Here is a 17,559-nt window from a genome sequence, read left to right as displayed (position 1 = left end):
TAATTAAGCGTTTAAGTTTGAAGTGTCGAATTTTTGTGTTTTTGTGTTTTTTTTTTTTAAATGTTTGATTTCATTCTCCTAAGCATCTTTTGTCTATTTCCATATAAGAGATGTGTAAATCTACTATTGAATCTATGGAAACAAATTCAATAGTGGATTTTTTTTTTTTTTCTTTTGTTTTTTTTTTAAAAAAAAGATGTACAAGAGATGTGTAGGAGAATGACTCCAAACACTTCTCAATTTTTATTTTCTAAATTAGATTGGATTAAATAATAAATATAAAAAAAACATGTACATTAAAAAAGGGGGCGAGAGATCCCAACAATCACCCCACTATATAAACAACTAAGAATGAGCCCAATATTTTGGCCCAGCCAATGACTTTTTAGCACGTAAGCCAAGAAAGTAACAACAGTTTTTCAGGCAATCTTAAGAATAAGTTGCTTGGAAAAACTCTTTTTGCTGAGGTAAGAAAACTTGATAATCACAATAAGATTGCATTGAGATTGATTGAACGGAAAGCATTAAAGAGGAACTCCACTTCAATGTCCAGGGAGGGAGGTGCCCTGCGGTTGATACTTTGGGGACACTAAATGTGGATATGGCAATCTTTATAAGCTAAAAAACACACTGGGTATGGAAAGGAAAAGGAGAAGGAGAAGTGGGAGATGATGTATAGCAAAGTTAAGAAGAAACTATTGCGGAAAACCAAAGTGAACTACAGCATTTATAGCCCATACACGCCAAGGCGGCGCATGGGATACACACGTGCTTGAGGACAGCGGCGGTAGGTGATGTGGAGTTCGACGAAGCATAAAGAGAGAGAGAAAGAGAGAGAGAGAGAGAGAAGGGGAGGAGGGGAGTAAGGGGTGGGGTTTGGGTGAGAGGGGAGAGTAATTAAGGAGGTAAAACCACGAGCACTCACAAGGAGAAGAGAGGCCACTCACTAGGGAAGAGAAAAAGCTCTCACACACATGGAGAGGGAAGAGCTTCGGTAAAATTCTCTTGTTTTCTTCATGCATGCTTGCCATTCAGCATGCGATCATAGAGGTCAAGAGTTTTTTTGGACGTTCCAAATCCATAGTGGCCTTTAAAATGCCAAAAACGAATCAAATCAGTAAATCCCCATTTGATTCATTGGTCCAATCCGACATTAAATTTGATCATGTCCTCGCCGGCCGGTACTGGGCACAAAACAATGTAATGAATCTCAATTCACTTCATACCATTTTTCTATAATGCATTTACTTCCCTTCTAAGAATGTAAATACATTTGACTCACAATCAGGTTTTCTCGGATGAAAAAACATGGTGTTTATGAACATAAGATAGTCCACATTTCCCAGATTTATGTGCTTTTACCCATGATTGTTAACTCATAACCAAATGTTGTCAACATTAAAAGCACCATCCATCCATATGTAATGAGATGCATAAGGATACAAAATCCAAAAGAAGATCCCGTTACAAAGCCAAACGTATAATCTATATCTTACATAATTCAAGAGAGAAGAAATTTCAAGTGATTGAAGAATGACTCACATATCTCAAGCAGAAAGCCCAAAGTTAAGAAAAGGATACATTACTGACAATGACCAAGAGGAAAATGATGTGGTATTAGTGCTACCCAAAAGAACTGAGACACCCATCAACGATAATACATGAGCTGTTGGGCGGATGAATTGTTTGGATATCCATCATACATGGCCTGGGATCCCCCAGAGCTGGATCCCATGGAAGCAGCAACCATGCCATGCTGTCCAGTCATCTGCATAAGAGCTTGACCTGAGAGGCCAGATGCAGCAGCCTGACTTAAGGCAAGTTGGCGCTGATAAGCCAACAACTCAGCTGAAGAATAGCCTTGGTTTATGCTTGCATTTGGAAGGATTTGATATGGTTGGGTTGGAGGCGGTAACGGATTTGAAATGGTCCCGGCAGGAGTTGGCTTGCTGCCCCATGAGCACTGCACACGCATTCAAAAATCAATACATATTTTCTACAACCCTACCATGTAACGCACGACAGCACGCTACTTCTTCTTTATCTCACCAATGCCCTCCTAGGATGTTTACTTCCAAATACATTGGTCACCAAGTTCAAAAAATAATATTTCTAATATCAACTCCTTTTTATTGCTTACCATATTTTGGCTGTTTTATTGACTACCCATAAGACAAAAGAAGGATTTTTTTGGTGTCACTCAAGATCAGTATTGTATTGCATTCATTGAGGAGCATGGAAATCAGACAATGGTGCGGTTCATAACATGCATGATCTGGAAATAGCCATGCGTGTGGGTGTGCGTGTGCGTGTGCGTGTGCGTGTGGATTGTGTGTCTGCAGGTGTTCATGCATGTAGAAAACAGGCTTGATATTGGCTAGAAAGGTAGTAATGCATCCATGCCCATGGGCGGAACTAATATTTCTTATTTGAGGGGGCTAAAGTATGAATGATGGGTCAAGTTTAATTTTGATAGGAGTATATATATATAACTTAATAAAAAAACTTGAGAATTTGAAAACCAAGGGGGGCGGCCCCCTTGGTCTTTATGTAGTTCCATCCCGTCACCATGCCCTTGCAAAGGACTTGTTAGTCCATTCCATTACGAGAGAATAGGGTGAGTATCCCAGCCATGATAATATTATTATATCTATGAGAATGAAGCTAAGTGATTGTCAAAATAAAAAGACATGGTAAATGTTTTCTTACCTTCATGGGTTTGCCACGAATTATCCTACCATTAGCCATCTGAATGGCCGAGGCTGCTTCTTCATGAGTGTTGTATCTAATAAATCCAAATCCTTTATCTCTCTGGACACGCACTTCCTCTATAACCCCAGCCCCAAGAGCATGAAACTGACAGTGGAGTTCAGGTTGAGTTACCTAAGCACACAACCAAATTTTCAGGGAGGAAGTATACACTTAAACACAAATTTCTTGCACTGAACTATGAAGATTATTCCATGGAACCATATTTCCAATTTAGAAATTAGAGAATGGGAAACTAACCTTCAAAACTGACAAAAAGGATATATGGAAGTATAATACCAAAAATATATTTCAAGACAACAAAGAAAACTAAAGAGAAGCAAATAGACAGTTGTTGCGATGAATTGAAATGTCAAGAAAGAGTATGAGGGACCTCGTGATATGGATAGTGCATGGACTAAACTGTTAATGAAGATCTTATACTTGACTGTGTAACAGGTTCATCTAGACTTGTTTAGCACTATCCGAAAAAAAATACACATTAAAAAAAATAAAAAGAAAAGATATGGCCAAAATCTAGCTTTTCTTGGAAAAGTATGATAGGTACACTATCCACCAGGAAAATGCTTTTGAAGGGCTCCCTAACCAATGGGGTAGGTTTGGAGCAAACTGGAACATGAGCCGGGTTGGGAAGGGGGAAAGATGTAAGAACCCAACATGGATTAGAGCACGTATGGAATTGGTTCTTCTCAGCATTGATTACATATAATAACTCCCTTGCACTGTGTCAAGGATAGGGATTCACATAAGAGAGGCTCGGTATATATCTAGCCCTCACCATATGTTACTATTTATAGAAGTAAAATACATCATTCTAGAAGAAAGGACAGCCAGTACAAGATTCTAGAAATAGGGACACCTGCCCCTTACCTTTTACAATATTATCTTTTCTAGGACTACCTAACATTTCCAATCAAGCTGGAGCTTGTATATCATATAGACTAAACTTGGACTAAATACTCTTAACTAATTACGACAGACTTTGTAAACACAACAAGAAGTTAGCCTTCAAATTTCACGAATGTCGTGGATATATTTCCACTCAAGGGAGCGAATCCAAAAACTGCAAGAATCAAACCGAAACTGCACTAAACCAGCCAAAGAAAAACGTTAAACATCTGAAACTGCACTAAACCAACCAAAAAACAGTTTGCACCAGCTGCAACAATACTGAACCAACAAAAACTCTTTTGATCTGACCAAAAACACACTGAACTGGCCAAAAAACAATCAAAACTGGCTGCAACAACACTAAACTGACCAAAAAAGGAAATAAACTGGCTGAAACTCCATGAAACTGGCCAAAAAAGCACTGCAACCAACCGCAACACTACAAAACCGACCAAAACAAATCCTTGAATGGGCCAAAAAAAAAAAACCTGAACCAGGCAAAATACATTGAAATAGACAGAAAAACACACGGAACCGGCTGAAACACGACAAAATGAAGCGGAACGATGCATGAACCAACCAAAATATGATAGACCCAGCTGAAACGATGCCTAACCAACTGAACTACGACATATCCGAATGAAACACCATCAGTACCGGTCGGAATAGGAAGAAACTCACCAGGACTGAAGCAAACAGGGAGAAAGAAAACAAAGAAAAAGACAAAACAAGAGGACAAAAGATAATAAAGAAGGCGGCAAACAACACGAGAAAATAAAAATTCAAGCCCCATGAGATGGATCTGATACCATATCAAGGATAGGGATTCACAGAAGAGAAGCGTAGTAGATATTTGGTCCTCACCATATGGTACTATTTGAAGAAGCAAAATACATCATTCTAGAAGAAACAACAGCTGATACAATATTCCATAAATTGGGACACCTGGTCCTTTCCCTCTACAATACCCTCCCTCGTATTCTAGGTTTCTTTTTATTTTGTCTGTATGTATTTCTTAGGATCTTTAACCAAAAGATTAAATTGCAATATCCATGAGAAAGTTAACATGTCATAATAGATCTCAACACTTGACCCGGATTAACTTCCAAATCATAATTGTTCTAGTGAATAACTAAAGAAAATAGATAGAAGTATAAACATCTCTAATAGGTTCACTAATTACTTAACTATTGGTGAATCTTTTTGCACGTGTTGTCCGGAAAGAGGACTCAATAATTATTCATTTACCAAAACCAAAAGTAAAAATTTTGGGGTAGATAGAGATTCCATAAAAACTTCTTTCAAGCAATGGGCCAGACACGGTCATTTCTCAAGAACAATAGCTAAAAGACTTGATACTATTACTTGGATCTAGAACCTACATGCTGATGCTCGCGGTTTCGATAGCCATACTAGTGATTTGGGGGAGATCTCCCAAAAATTATTTAGTGCCCATTGGCACTCTTCTAATTTTTCTTTCCCTTAAAATTTCTAAACTTCCTTGTGATATACGCTTCTTTTCACCTTTCCATACGCCAAACACACCTTTTGACTTTGGGCTTGAACAGTGAATGCAGACACACAGAGGTATGAATCAGTTATTTGATGAGAAAATTTAGAAAAATGGGATGGACAAAGCAAGGATGGGGGCTATCAAATATCACTTAGGTAGAGCAGGGCAGGAACAGGAAAGGAGGAACCGGCCCAGGCTGCCCCAATCCCTATTAACCATAGCATTTAATCTCACCTTTTTTTTCTTTTCTTTTTTTTTTGATAAGTAGCATTTAATCTCATCTTACCAAAATAATATAGAAATTTCTCAAAATTCACAACTATTTCCTAGAGGATCATTTGCCTGCTGAAACTTCATACATAAGTGTATATGTGTACAGACAAGCACGCATCTGTATTTGGAAAAAGATAATCTTTAAAAGAAATGCTATATTGTCACTACAAGAAATTATAAATTAGTTAGGGAACAGAGTACCAAGAAAACAATTCTGTCCAGGGTTAATGAGCTATGTGCAAGAAAATACCAAAGTTCCGTGCATTTCTAAATTACCTCATGAGAGAGGTTTCCAACATAGACAGTAGTATATGCTGGATTGTTTTCAGGAGCCTCCCCCTCAATGGTATTCTCCTGACCTCCATCTACAAAACAAAGAAAACAGAAGAAATAGCTGTCAGCATCCAGATCTTCCAAGCCAATTTTAGCATTGCCTATGTTTTAATTAGTGCACATAATTTGGAATACAGCAGGAAGTAAGTTGAGTATAAAGAGGCCACTTAATATATGAGCTTTAAGCTCTTCTGACACAAGTTAACATCAGTTCTTACACTCCTAAAGTGCCCATGAAACTATTGAGCTGAGAAATTTCCTGAGATATATCAACAAGACGATAAAAAGGAGACCTCTTTCTCCATTCACAGTACTTTGTTTTACCATTCATTGCATGCTGATGCCAAAGGTCCTTGGCCAAATGGCTCCTCCCCCACAGGTAGAGGTATTCATTCCCATGCACGTGCATGAGTTGTATATTTACGATTAAGTGTATGACTGTTCTTCAGTGGTTCAGTATAAATATCCAAGGCTTGATGTGTTGCACTTCATTACGTCTTAAAGCGTTTTAAGTTGTCAATGTGAATGAACAAGCCCAAACAAATCCTAATGCAAAAGTTTGGAGTTTGCTATGTGCATCACTTTCCAGTCTATCAGGGACTATCAACTATTTGTGATTTAAACATGTACTAGTAAAATACACCTCACGAAATCAGCTTGTCACCCAACTAACAGAGTGACCAGATTGGCAACCAGCTGGAACAGTTCACATCATCCAAGTCAGTTAACTCTTGGTCAATGGTTATCTTTCAATTGTATGGGTGCACTTGTCATTTTTCCGTAAAAGCTAATCATAATTAAATTACTGATATACCCCAGCTTTTGGCTATCGAGTGTCGGACAATATGTTGTGCTGTATGCTGTGATTCCACATTGCATGCATCTGCATATTCCAGTGAACGTGGTGACCAGAACCTTGGTCAACATAGGCCCTAAGGAGGCACCCTCTGTCCTAATTCGCCGGGACTCTACATAGTGGACTGAATCAAGTAGAAGGTTTCATGCTACCTGAAGATCCATTAGTAAGTACAACTGCATTTTGGTTGTCATTGATCTGCTTATCTTCATTAGCACCAGCACCTTTGGTTGCCCAGTTGCATCTTATTTGCCTATTTCCAAGCCATTTACCTGCAAAAGATGGAGGCAAAAAGAGATCACACATTAAAGGATTCAAAACCAGACAATTGAAGATAAAACTAAGCAAAAGAGGCCCACAAGATGCCTAACCAGTCAATTCATTTATAGCACTTTGTGCCTCCTGCAAAACAATTCCGTAAGGCATTTTATCAGTTCATTGACTCTGAATATTGTTAAAATAATGTTTTCCATGCTCTCAACTCAAAGAATTCTTGTAAGTTGTAATGTTAGTTCCCACAACTCTAGGTGGAGTGATTGGGCCTTCTTTTTTTTTTTCTTAGTATAAGTAGAGGCTAAATTTGGCTCAATTTTGATTTGGAATAAGATATCCAACAGTTTTTGATGAAAGAATATATTTCTTCATGTTCTGTAGTCAACCAAAGCAGATAAAGAATTTAGACAGCCTTTTTTTTGTACTATATGCTTCAAAATGATTCTTTTTAACTTCTTTTTTTTTGGGGGCGCGGGGGGTGGGGGGAGGTGTAAAATCTGTTACTTAATAAGCAATACCAGCTGATTACGGAAAGAAACAAATCCATATCCTTTTGAGCGGCCAGTTTTGTGATCCCACATGACCCTTGCATCACTGCAAATGACAAAGAAAAGATAAATCATAAGCCAAATATTCTCAACACAACATAAATTCGAGTGGTTCACACCATGCTCAAAGGGGAATACAAAATTCAAGCAGCTTAATGATAATGCTTTTAATTTCCCCATCAACAATTGGTCAGGGTGTTGCTCAAACATGAATATTGATTACAGTCATCAATAAATATAGAACATGCCACCCTTGTCTGCTACATACTTGTGACAAATATGATATTACAAATATATATTAAAAGCAACGAGGAACTCACGAACAACTAGGATAGACGGAGAAGCACGCAAATAAAGTTGCATCAGTAACCTCTGGACTCAAATCACCAACAAATACATTGAAGTGTCCTGATGATTTTAAAAGCACATTAAAGAGAGACATGAAATGTTTATATACGGCACTCAACAAGGAACAAAATAAAACTAACAACTAAAGAATGGAAAACTAAAGTACCTGAAGTATCCTCCCGCTGGTTACTGGTATATGCCCAATTCACCTTAAGTGCCTGACCATAACTGAAATTGTAATAAAGCACAAAAAAAAAAAAAAAAGTCCATTAGATAAACAAAAGACCATTGAATAAAATAACTGAAATTGTAACACATCAAGATAAATGTCTGTCAGAATTCGCAGCACATGCACCAGAAAAATATTAACAAAGAAAAAGAAGAAGCTAGAATCAAGTCACAAGAATTTAAAGTGGTTCAGCAAGATTTCCTACGTCCACAAGCAGTAACAACGATGTTTCTTCTTCACTAGTATAAAAATACAATGAACCTCTCTCTTCCTATGAAACCTCAAACTACCTCTAGGAAATAATGTGTATATAAAGCCTATTGATATGAGCTTTATTTATAAGCAAAAATAATCCTCTCGTAAGGAAACTAGTATTCACAATAGAGAAGGAATAGGACTCATAATTCTAAGAGAGACAATCCTACCAAAAAGGTATTATGATTCTGAAGACTAGTTTCAACATTATCACTATTGCAGTTTGCATCAACGGTTTAGAGAAAAGGTAAAGGCTCGTTTCTATTGCATAGCCCACCTCACACATCTTATTATATAGGTTTTGTGAAATATAACAATGACCAAAATACCCACAACCCTAATAACTCTTCTAACACTCCCTCTCAAGCTGAAGTATACATATCATATCATATAAGCCCAGCTTGGAAGAAACAAGCAAACGAAAAACAAATTAAAAAAATAGTCTAATACTCCCCCTCAAGCTGGATCGGCTTGGAGCACACAATACAAAGACAAACATAAAAAAAACATGACCAAGAAAATCTGCTAAACCAAACATAAAGAAGCTGAAAGTCCACAAAAAGCCAACACCAAACAAAAATCGCCAAAACTTCAACACCGGTCGAAAACTCGCTAGAAGACTACAACGGGTGGTCAAATCTCACTGGAAAACAATAATAATCGGTCGAAACCCACCACAACACACCAAGGCCAGTCGGATCTCGCCGCAAAACACTAAGAGTCGATTGGATCTAGCCGTAAAATACCAAGGCCGGTCGGATCTCATTGAAAAGAACCAACAACCGGCCGGAACGCAGCACAAAACACCAAGGCTGGTCGGATCTTGACAATCAACTATGATGATCACAATTTCAGCGATCAATACCACCAACGGTCAACCACAACAATGACTCTAGCACTCCCCCTGAGCAACAAAACCGATAGTAGCTCCATGTAGCTCAATCGAGTGATAAACCACCTAACCAACACAAACTGGGCTAGAACCGCATAGGATTGGACAAAACACCAGTGAACCGACCTAGAAACAAAGTGAACTCGATAAAACATCACTGAACCGATCAAAAAAGGTATTGAACCGGACAAAAACCCACTAAACCAGCTGGAAATCCAAACAACTTGGGCCGAGTAAAATTATCCATATTCTGGATAAGGAAAAGCCAACTACCACAACCAAACAATGATCATCTTCCTTATGGAGATGCCGCCGATCACCGCTTCTGGCGGCAACAGTGACAGCAGCCACAACAACATCACTGGAGAATGGAGATCACCGATAAACACTACAAAAGCCATAGAAAACCACATACGTCAGCGGAGAACACAAAACCACCGGGAAACACCACAAAAGCCGCTGCAAACTCGCTAGATACAGGCTAACCTCTTCAGAAACGATCAGAACTCGCCGGTGACACCAACTACGACCACCAGAGAGCCAATCAAAAACCACCAACGCCACAAACAACGTCGAGACTATTGCACATCAACCAACCATCGTGAAACTACACGATAAATGAGATTTTTTTCCTTTTCCATTGGAGACGACACGATCACCATGAACAACTCTTTTAGAGCTCTATCAAGGCACTGCTCGTGTGGACTAACCCAAACGGGCGGTGCTAAAACTAGGTCTATAAACACCAACACCAAGATATCAAACGTCAACCACAAAGAAGAAAAACCAAGATTACAAACGAGGGGTTTAGACTAAAATCCTAAAAACACTTTGATACCATGTTGTAGTTTGCATGAAAGGTTTAGAGATAAGGTGGAGGCTCATTTGTCACATAGCCTACCTAACACATCTATTTATAGGTTTTAAGCAACATAACAATGACCAAAATACCCACAACCCTAATAACTCTTCTAACAACCACAACGTACATGCTGCCTCTATCACCATTTATCAACTGACAAAAAGCGCGAGAGTAGCTCTAGTCCAAAGAAACTTCTCTCTTGCTACAAGTTTCTCAAAATATCTACAATATTCTTGGTAGTGTGGATCTTCTACAGCACGATCAACCCATTCTTTACTGTCTCGCGAACGAAGTGACATTGAACATCAATGTATTTAGTTCGTGCATGAAACCTAGGGCTCTTCACCAAATGCAATGCACTCTGAATGTCACAATGAACAATCACTCTATTTTGTTTGACACCCAATCCACCAAATAATCTTTTCAACCAAATATTTTCCTTACAAGCATGTGTAGCTGACATGTACTCCACCTTTGTAGTTGACAAAGGCACCACAAATTGCAATTTGACCTCCAACTAATTGCACTGCCAGCCAAGTTGAAAACATACCTCTTATCATGATCTCCTGCAAAATTTGCATCCACATAACCACCCAAGTTCATATTCTGACCACAATAACAAATAGCAGTATTAGTGGCACCCTTCAAGTAGCAAAAAATCCACTTCACAGAAACCCAATAATCTCTACCCAAATTCACCATGTACTAAGTGCTCCAACTGTTTGTGCAATGTTTGGCTTACTGCACACCATAGAAAACATAGGGCTGTACATGAGACATATTTGCCTTCTCTGTTTCAGTTGTTGGAGATTGACCATAAGACAATTCACTACCAACAACAAGAAGGCAACTAACTAGCTTTGAGTTTTGCATATTGAAGTGGCATAAAACTCTTTCCACATAACTTTTTTGAGTTATTCAGATGCTCATGTTCATTCCGCCTCTATATATTGTCATCCCACATATCTAATTAATTGCCCCCCAGATCTTTCATATCAAACTCTCATGCTAACTGAGCTTTTAATGTTGCAACACTTTGTTTGCTAGTACCCGCAACAATCATGCCATCCACATGTGATAGTAAAATAATGAAACCACCATTACCCAGATTTTGAAAATAGGCCCAATGATCCGTTTCACATAAGTTGAAACCCAAGCTCACAATGAAGGAATCAAATCACTTATACCCACCGTCTAGGTGCCTATGTTAAACCATAAAGAAATTTGGCTAGCCGACAAACAAGATGCTTCTTCTTTTCATCAATAAGGGCCTTCTTCAGGTTGAGAATACAAATTTCTTCTTCAAGATTCCCATGCAGAAACACAATTTTGACATCTAACTACTCTAACTCTAAATCAAGTACTGCTGCCAACCCCAACACGGTATGGATAGTACTCAAGCGAACAACAGGATAAAATATTTCATTGAAGCCAATGTCTAATTTCTTTTGATAGTCAATGTCTAATTTTTTTTTTGATAAGTCAATGTCTAATTTTTTAGCGTAACTTTTCACTAAAAAACAAGCTTAATATTGTCATTTGCATCTCTTCTACAACTAGTAGCCTTCATTCCTTAAGAAAGTTCAACTAACTCCCAAGCTTTGGTTTTATGCAGAGCTTCCATCTCCCCTTCCATAGCAACTATCCAATGACTAGAATGCATGGATTGACAAGCTTCTTGATATGAAGACGACTCACCTCGTTTTGTGATACAAGCATAAGACATTTCATAATCCTGAAGCCAAGCATATGGCCTATATGCTCCCTTAAACGACTTTGATCACTCTGAGTTTCAGCTTCAAAAATGTCTCCAGGCTTGGCATCACCCAGCAGCTTCAATTGACTCACTATCTCCACTCGTTAGCACATTTTGAACCTTCTTAATAGACTCAACTTCAAAACTTTTGTTAATTAGATTTGGTTGTGCTTCTCTTTCTGCAATGAATATTCTTTAAACACAACATCTCAGCTAATAATAATTTTGTGGTCAGTAGGATCCTATAATTTGTATCCCTTTCTTCCATCTAGTAGCCAAGAAAAATTCACTTTTTAGATCTCGCATCTGATTTAATGTTCTGACAATCAAATATTCGAAAAACAGACTGATTCAAAGGCTTCCCAGACCATACTTCTTCAGGAATTTTACCATTAAATGCAGTAGTGGATGAGTTATTGACAATGAAGCAAGGCCCAAAATTTATGCTTTAACCTTCAACACTTAACATACTACTAGAACGATCCAACAAAGTACAATTCATATGTTCCTCCACAGCATTTTGTTGGGTGTATCGGGAATTGCATAATTCAACATTAGACTCCCAAGTATCAGAATGAACTAAATCTAAAACATTCTTACTTTTGATTGTAATCAAACAAAAGAAAGCTTTATGGTGCTTACCAAACATGTAGTCTTTACAAAAATCCAAATAAACGGATTTTAAGCCTAGAAGTAAATTAAGATTCAGAAATACCTTTAGTTTTGCTTGCTCATATGTCCAAAACGCATGTGTCATTTCATAACGGACTCTGTCACAGCATTAGCCACAATAGCATCACCAACTACGGAGTCTCCAATCAACCGGTACTGACCACCAAGCAATTCTCCTCTTACTACAATCAATGCTCTTTTAACAAATTTTAATTTGTTGTTTTCTCCAGAAAATTTGTAACCATCCTCATCAAATTTTCCAAACGACAAAAAGCTTTTTCACAAAGAAGCACTAAACACTCATAATGATACAATTAACACCAAACAAAGTAATTTTGTTTGACATCACCAATTCCAATTATTTCACACTTGTTTTCATCAAGAAAAAGAAAAAAAAAAAAAAAGGGCAAGAATCAAGACACAAGAATTTAATGTGGTTCAACAAGAATACCTATATCCACAAGCAGCAACAACTGTGTTTCCTCTTCACTAATATCAAGGAGAAATACAATGAACCTCTTTCCGTCTCTCTTCTTATGAAATCTCTTTTTTTGATATGTAATTCAATATCATTAGAAAGCGTTGCGGGGTGCAACCATAATACATAGTAAGCACAAGAAAGACCCCCTATTAGGGAGAAAAAGAGCAGAAGTCCAAAAATTTAGAAAAACTAGAAAAAGGCAAACTATTGTACGCCGCTACCCACGTTAAAAGGGACATGAACATAACGTTCTTTAGCTCTACCACCGAAATCTCACAATCTTCAAAGCTCCTTGCGTTTTGCTCTCTCCAAATGCACCACATTAAGCACATAGATATCCTCCAAACTTCTAAAATGTGACAACTTCCCAACTGACCTCTCCAACTTGCCAACAACTCTATAACGCTTCTAGGCATGACCCATTCTACACCAAAAAGACAAAAAATTGAAACTCCTAACTATCTTGCCACTTCACTGTGAAGAAGAAGATGATCTATAACACTCCTCTTCACAACAATGTCAATCCACCACTATGACGTTCACTTCCTCAAGTTATCCAAAGTCAACATCTTCCCTAGTGTCACCGTCCATACAAAAAACGGCACTTTCGAAGGAGCCGTAACTCCCCAAATACTCTTCCAAGGAAATTGGGAACCAGCAGGAATGGACAACACATGATAAAAGGACCTTACTTCAAACTTCCGCCTTTTGGAGGGGATCCTAACATATTTAATCCCCAGCGCCCTGTCTCAATCTGATAGAGTATAAAAGATCAAAGAAAGAAGTGACCAAGTCCACCTCCCAATCATGAATGGGTCTAGTAAAAGATATATTCCACTGAAGATTTTCATTAAAGAACTACATATAATCTGCCACCCATGCCTCATTACAATGTGCAATACTAAACAATTCCAGAAAAGCTACCTTCAAGGGATGGTCCCTATACCACAAATCATACCAAAACCTGATCTTAGGCCCATCTCCCACCTCGTATCTAATAAAACTCGAAAACACTCCCCACCCCCTCATATATTTCCACACTCCCACTCCATAGGGCCCCACTACCTCCTTAGAGCACCAAACTCCCCCTGTGCTATAATGTGTGTATAAGCCTATTGACGTGGGCTTTATTTATTGGCAAAAATAATCCTCCCCCAAGGAAACTAGGATTCATAATAGAGGAAGAATAGGACTCCTAATCCTAAGAGGATACACAATCCTACCTAAAAGGCATTAAGATTTTTAATCATAAAACTACTAGGGTTCTCAAACTATCAAACTTGAGGAAATATGCTCAATTGAAAACTAAAACTAGTAAATTGGCAAGAGAAGTATTAAATGGAAAAGTCCACTTATACTTGCATGGACGCTTAATACAATAATGTTTAAATTGCCAACTGATGAGAAATCTACTAATTTAAATAGATTCTTGAAAAAGGTTTCAAAAATAAAAGTAAACCCTCCCCCTCATAGTTAATGCCTAACATGATACCCAGATCAAATTCGCCAAAGAAGGCATCAAAATGACCACAGTTGATATAAAAGAAGAGAATGCTTACAGTTGGCGCCCATGCAAATTCATTATTGCAAGGGCTGCAGATGTCCGGTCATGGAAGTCCACAAAACCATATGATGACTGCAATGATAGAGAACCGAAACATCAGCGCAAAAACAAGAATGGAATGCACAGTGCACACACAATGAATAATATCAGCAAATGAATTCCATCAACTGATTGTGTTAATGTGATACCCACTGAACACAATTGCAAGGTGCCACAACATGCCCAACACACCCCCCCACCAAAAAATAAAAAAAACCTACAATGTTTTTATTCAGGTGCAGATCATTTTAAACAGGTAAGTTACTTGTTATATTTCTAATAAAAAGTCAGGCCCAGTTACATGCTAGTCACAACAAGAATAAACCATAGTCACCACAATGATATAATATTAGAGCCATTTACTTGCTAATTATAACAAGACTGAACACACACCGTGATTATGGCAACAGCACACATGATGGTGAAGAACAAAACGTACATGAAAATGGTCACATTTTGTTGATCCCCTAGGTTTTGATAGTTGGTTCTCATGTGGGTCTTTAGGGGGGGGGGGGGGGGGGGGTGGGGTTGGGGGGGCGGGGTTAGGGGAGGAAGAAAAGTTTTACTTAAGGGCAACCAATTTTATTTCCTATTCCATCCAACTCAAGTTGGTTTATAGCACCATAGTCTATTCAGGTTGCTCATTTATTAGGAATATACAGTTGATCAAATTTTTAATGCGTTGATTATTTCAACTCCAGAAATGAACAGCATCAGCTTCAGGTATCATACAAAAAGCAGGACCTGGAGTTGCCTGCCACCACACCCTCACTCTCAGTTTTCAACAGAAATGGTCCAGGTTAAATATGTCCTCATCTTTAGCTTAAAAGCTTATCAATCACCACAGCAAAAAGAGGATCAGAAACTGAGAGAGAATTTAGCTTACCCTTCACATTTTGAGAAATTTTTAAGAGAACAAATAGTTTTATATTAAATAAAATGAAGTTTTCAATGGCCAATGCATACAGTTGCCAAAAGATTGCATCATCAACTTAATCTTTGACTAATTGCTCAGTGCATGTCATGCTAGCAAGTATTGATGTCTTTACTAAATTGATAATCTTAATTATAGAGTATCATGGATAAGACATTTACATGAACAATCATTGACAACACATTTAAATGATTAAAAGGAACTAAAGAAATTAACTAGCGTTGGTGGATGTTACAATAAAGCAAGTAGAATGACAAGATAATGACTACGTGATGATGCCAAAAAAACTTGAGTACTAAATTCAACCTTATCTTTCCTGATGAGCTTGCATCCTGCAAGAGGACCAGCAGTCTGAAAAACTTCAGCAAGAAGCTTCTCAGTGACATTTACATGAATATTTCCTACATAGCTGAAATCATCAAGAAATCAGATTGGTAATCATGAAAGATAAAAACAGAAAAATAACATCTTAGGTAAGCCAATATACATAATACCAACTCACACTTATGCCACAACAAATTTGATTTCTTAAAAAGCAACACAATAAAAAGGAATACCATCTAACAAGCAAATCCTGCCCGTTGCATTTACAAGTTTTTAGCAATTCAATTATATAGCTAAAAGAACGAATGCGAGAAAGAAGGGGGGTGGGTAACAAAAAAAAACTGTTACATAGCACTCACACACTGCGGCATGAAGCTGAGTCAAAGCCAGGAGGCAGATTCCCACTTGGGATAGGCTCCATCTGCAAAATATAAAAGTAAAAGAAATGAAAAAAAAAATATATCCTAGCAACTCCAAGTTCACTTCCTCAACAAAACCAAAAAATATCCCCACGAAAACAGAATAAGCAGCTAACAGAACTCTAATAGCCCAGACTATAAACTTAACAATAAAAACAAATCTAATACATGTAAATTCCTACTTTCGTAAATAAAACTGAAGAAACTAAAATGAAATAAACCATTTTATTTATAGACGCAGAGGGTGGCACATATAACCATCAGGAAATCGCCTAAGAAGGAAAAAGGGAGAGTAATCAAGGACTACAATTCTGCTACTTTAAGCATAAAGGGAAAAAAACAGACACAAAGAAGATTAGACATCACAACAGGTTCAAGAAGCAACCACATTATTTAAATTGTTGATACCCTAATAATTATGCCAACCTTATGAGTATGCAAAATAAACAGAAGAAAATGGATTATGCTAGCCAGTTTTGCCCTCAGATTCATTCAATTTCAGACGCGAAATGCCAGGTTTTCTTGATATTCTAAGTCGCATTACAAACAAGAATGCACTGTAATTGTCCATAAGAAAATGGGCGATTAATTACGCAGGGTTCCAAATTCTAAAAGGAACTGAAAGTAACATTGAATTCGACATCAATAGCAACCTACGCAAAAGAACAAAATGACACGCACCCAAAAAATACAATAAAACGCCACAGATATAGAACCAAAATGAGATAAAATACATACACACCAATGATTCATATATACAAGAATAGACGTATGCGTATATACATACCTGAGACATGGCAGCCGCGAGGACACCGGGGTGGTACATGTGGGGCTGCTGAAGAAGGGCTTGTTGCATCAGGGCTTGCTGTTGTTGTTGTTGCTGAAGCTTCAGCCTCTGTTGCATATTCCTCTCTCGCTCTCTCCCTGAATATTTTGGTCCCAACAAACGGTTAGATCGATAACAACTTTAAGACAATAATCACTCCCTCTGTTTGGTTCCCAAGAAAACGCAAGAAAGTGTTCGACCAAGAATTACGATGCTCGGAATTTCACAATCTCAACAACCAGTCCTATTCGGAAAATACAAATTACATAATTCAGTGCGAGTCTAAGACAGGAAGAGAACCTGGGAAGCTGATCGACGAGAATTCTGCGTCTCTCTCTCTGTCTCTCTCTGTCTCTGTGTCGGACTTTATCGTTGTTCGGTTCTAGCCGGGGCTCCGGATTTCTGATATCGTGTCTCGGAGCAACTTAAGAGTGGAAAATGATGCTGATTTCTCTTCGGATAGTTTAAGGTTCTTTTTTCCCTTTGTTCTTTTACTTCATGT

At 38.0% G+C, this 17,559-nt stretch overlaps 1 protein-coding gene across 2 annotated transcripts; it reads right to left on the bottom strand.

Annotated features, from left to right (window-relative positions):
- Positions 1–1,398: 1,398 nt before the first annotated feature.
- Positions 1,399–17,528, bottom strand: LOC132189138 (oligouridylate-binding protein 1). Of its 2 annotated transcripts, XM_088510403.1 has the most exons (14): positions 17,358–17,528; positions 17,019–17,155; positions 16,172–16,233; positions 15,795–15,897; positions 14,511–14,587; positions 7,971–8,032; positions 7,777–7,864; positions 7,427–7,502; positions 7,007–7,037; positions 6,788–6,907; positions 6,594–6,662; positions 5,723–5,811; positions 2,710–2,883; positions 1,399–1,963 (listed from the first exon to the last, which is right to left on the bottom strand). In XM_088510403.1, exons 2-14 carry the CDS (start codon positions 17,133–17,135, stop codon positions 1,649–1,651), a joined length of 1,383 nt encoding a protein of 460 aa, XP_088366529.1. In that variant the 5' UTR covers positions 17,136–17,155; positions 17,358–17,528; the 3' UTR covers positions 1,399–1,648. The 2 variants fall into 2 exon arrangements, with proteins under 2 accessions (XP_088366529.1, XP_059459666.1); XM_059603683.2 differs by lacking the exon at positions 6,594–6,662.
- Between the last annotated feature and the right edge of the window lie 31 nt (positions 17,529–17,559).

This window comes from Corylus avellana, chromosome 9 (assembly GCF_965113065.1).
Source record: "Corylus avellana chromosome 9, dhCorAvel1.hap1.2, whole genome shotgun sequence".
NCBI classification, from domain to species: Eukaryota; Viridiplantae; Streptophyta; class Magnoliopsida; order Fagales; family Betulaceae; genus Corylus; species Corylus avellana.
This window is presented reverse-complemented; position numbering and strand designations above follow the sequence as displayed.

Coding starts and splice junctions, on each gene's coding strand:
- LOC132189138 (XM_088510403.1), bottom strand. CDS start 17,135: ATGCAACAGAGGCTGAAGCTTCAGCAACAACAACAACAGCAAGCCCTG. Junction 15,898..16,171: donor TCAGCTTCATGCCGCAGTGT/GTGAGTGCTATG, acceptor TGATGATTTCAG/CTATGTAGGAAATATTCATG. Junction 7,038..7,426: donor TTTCTTTCCGTAATCAGCTG/GTATTGCTTATT, acceptor ATTGTTTTGCAG/GAGGCACAAAGTGCTATAAA.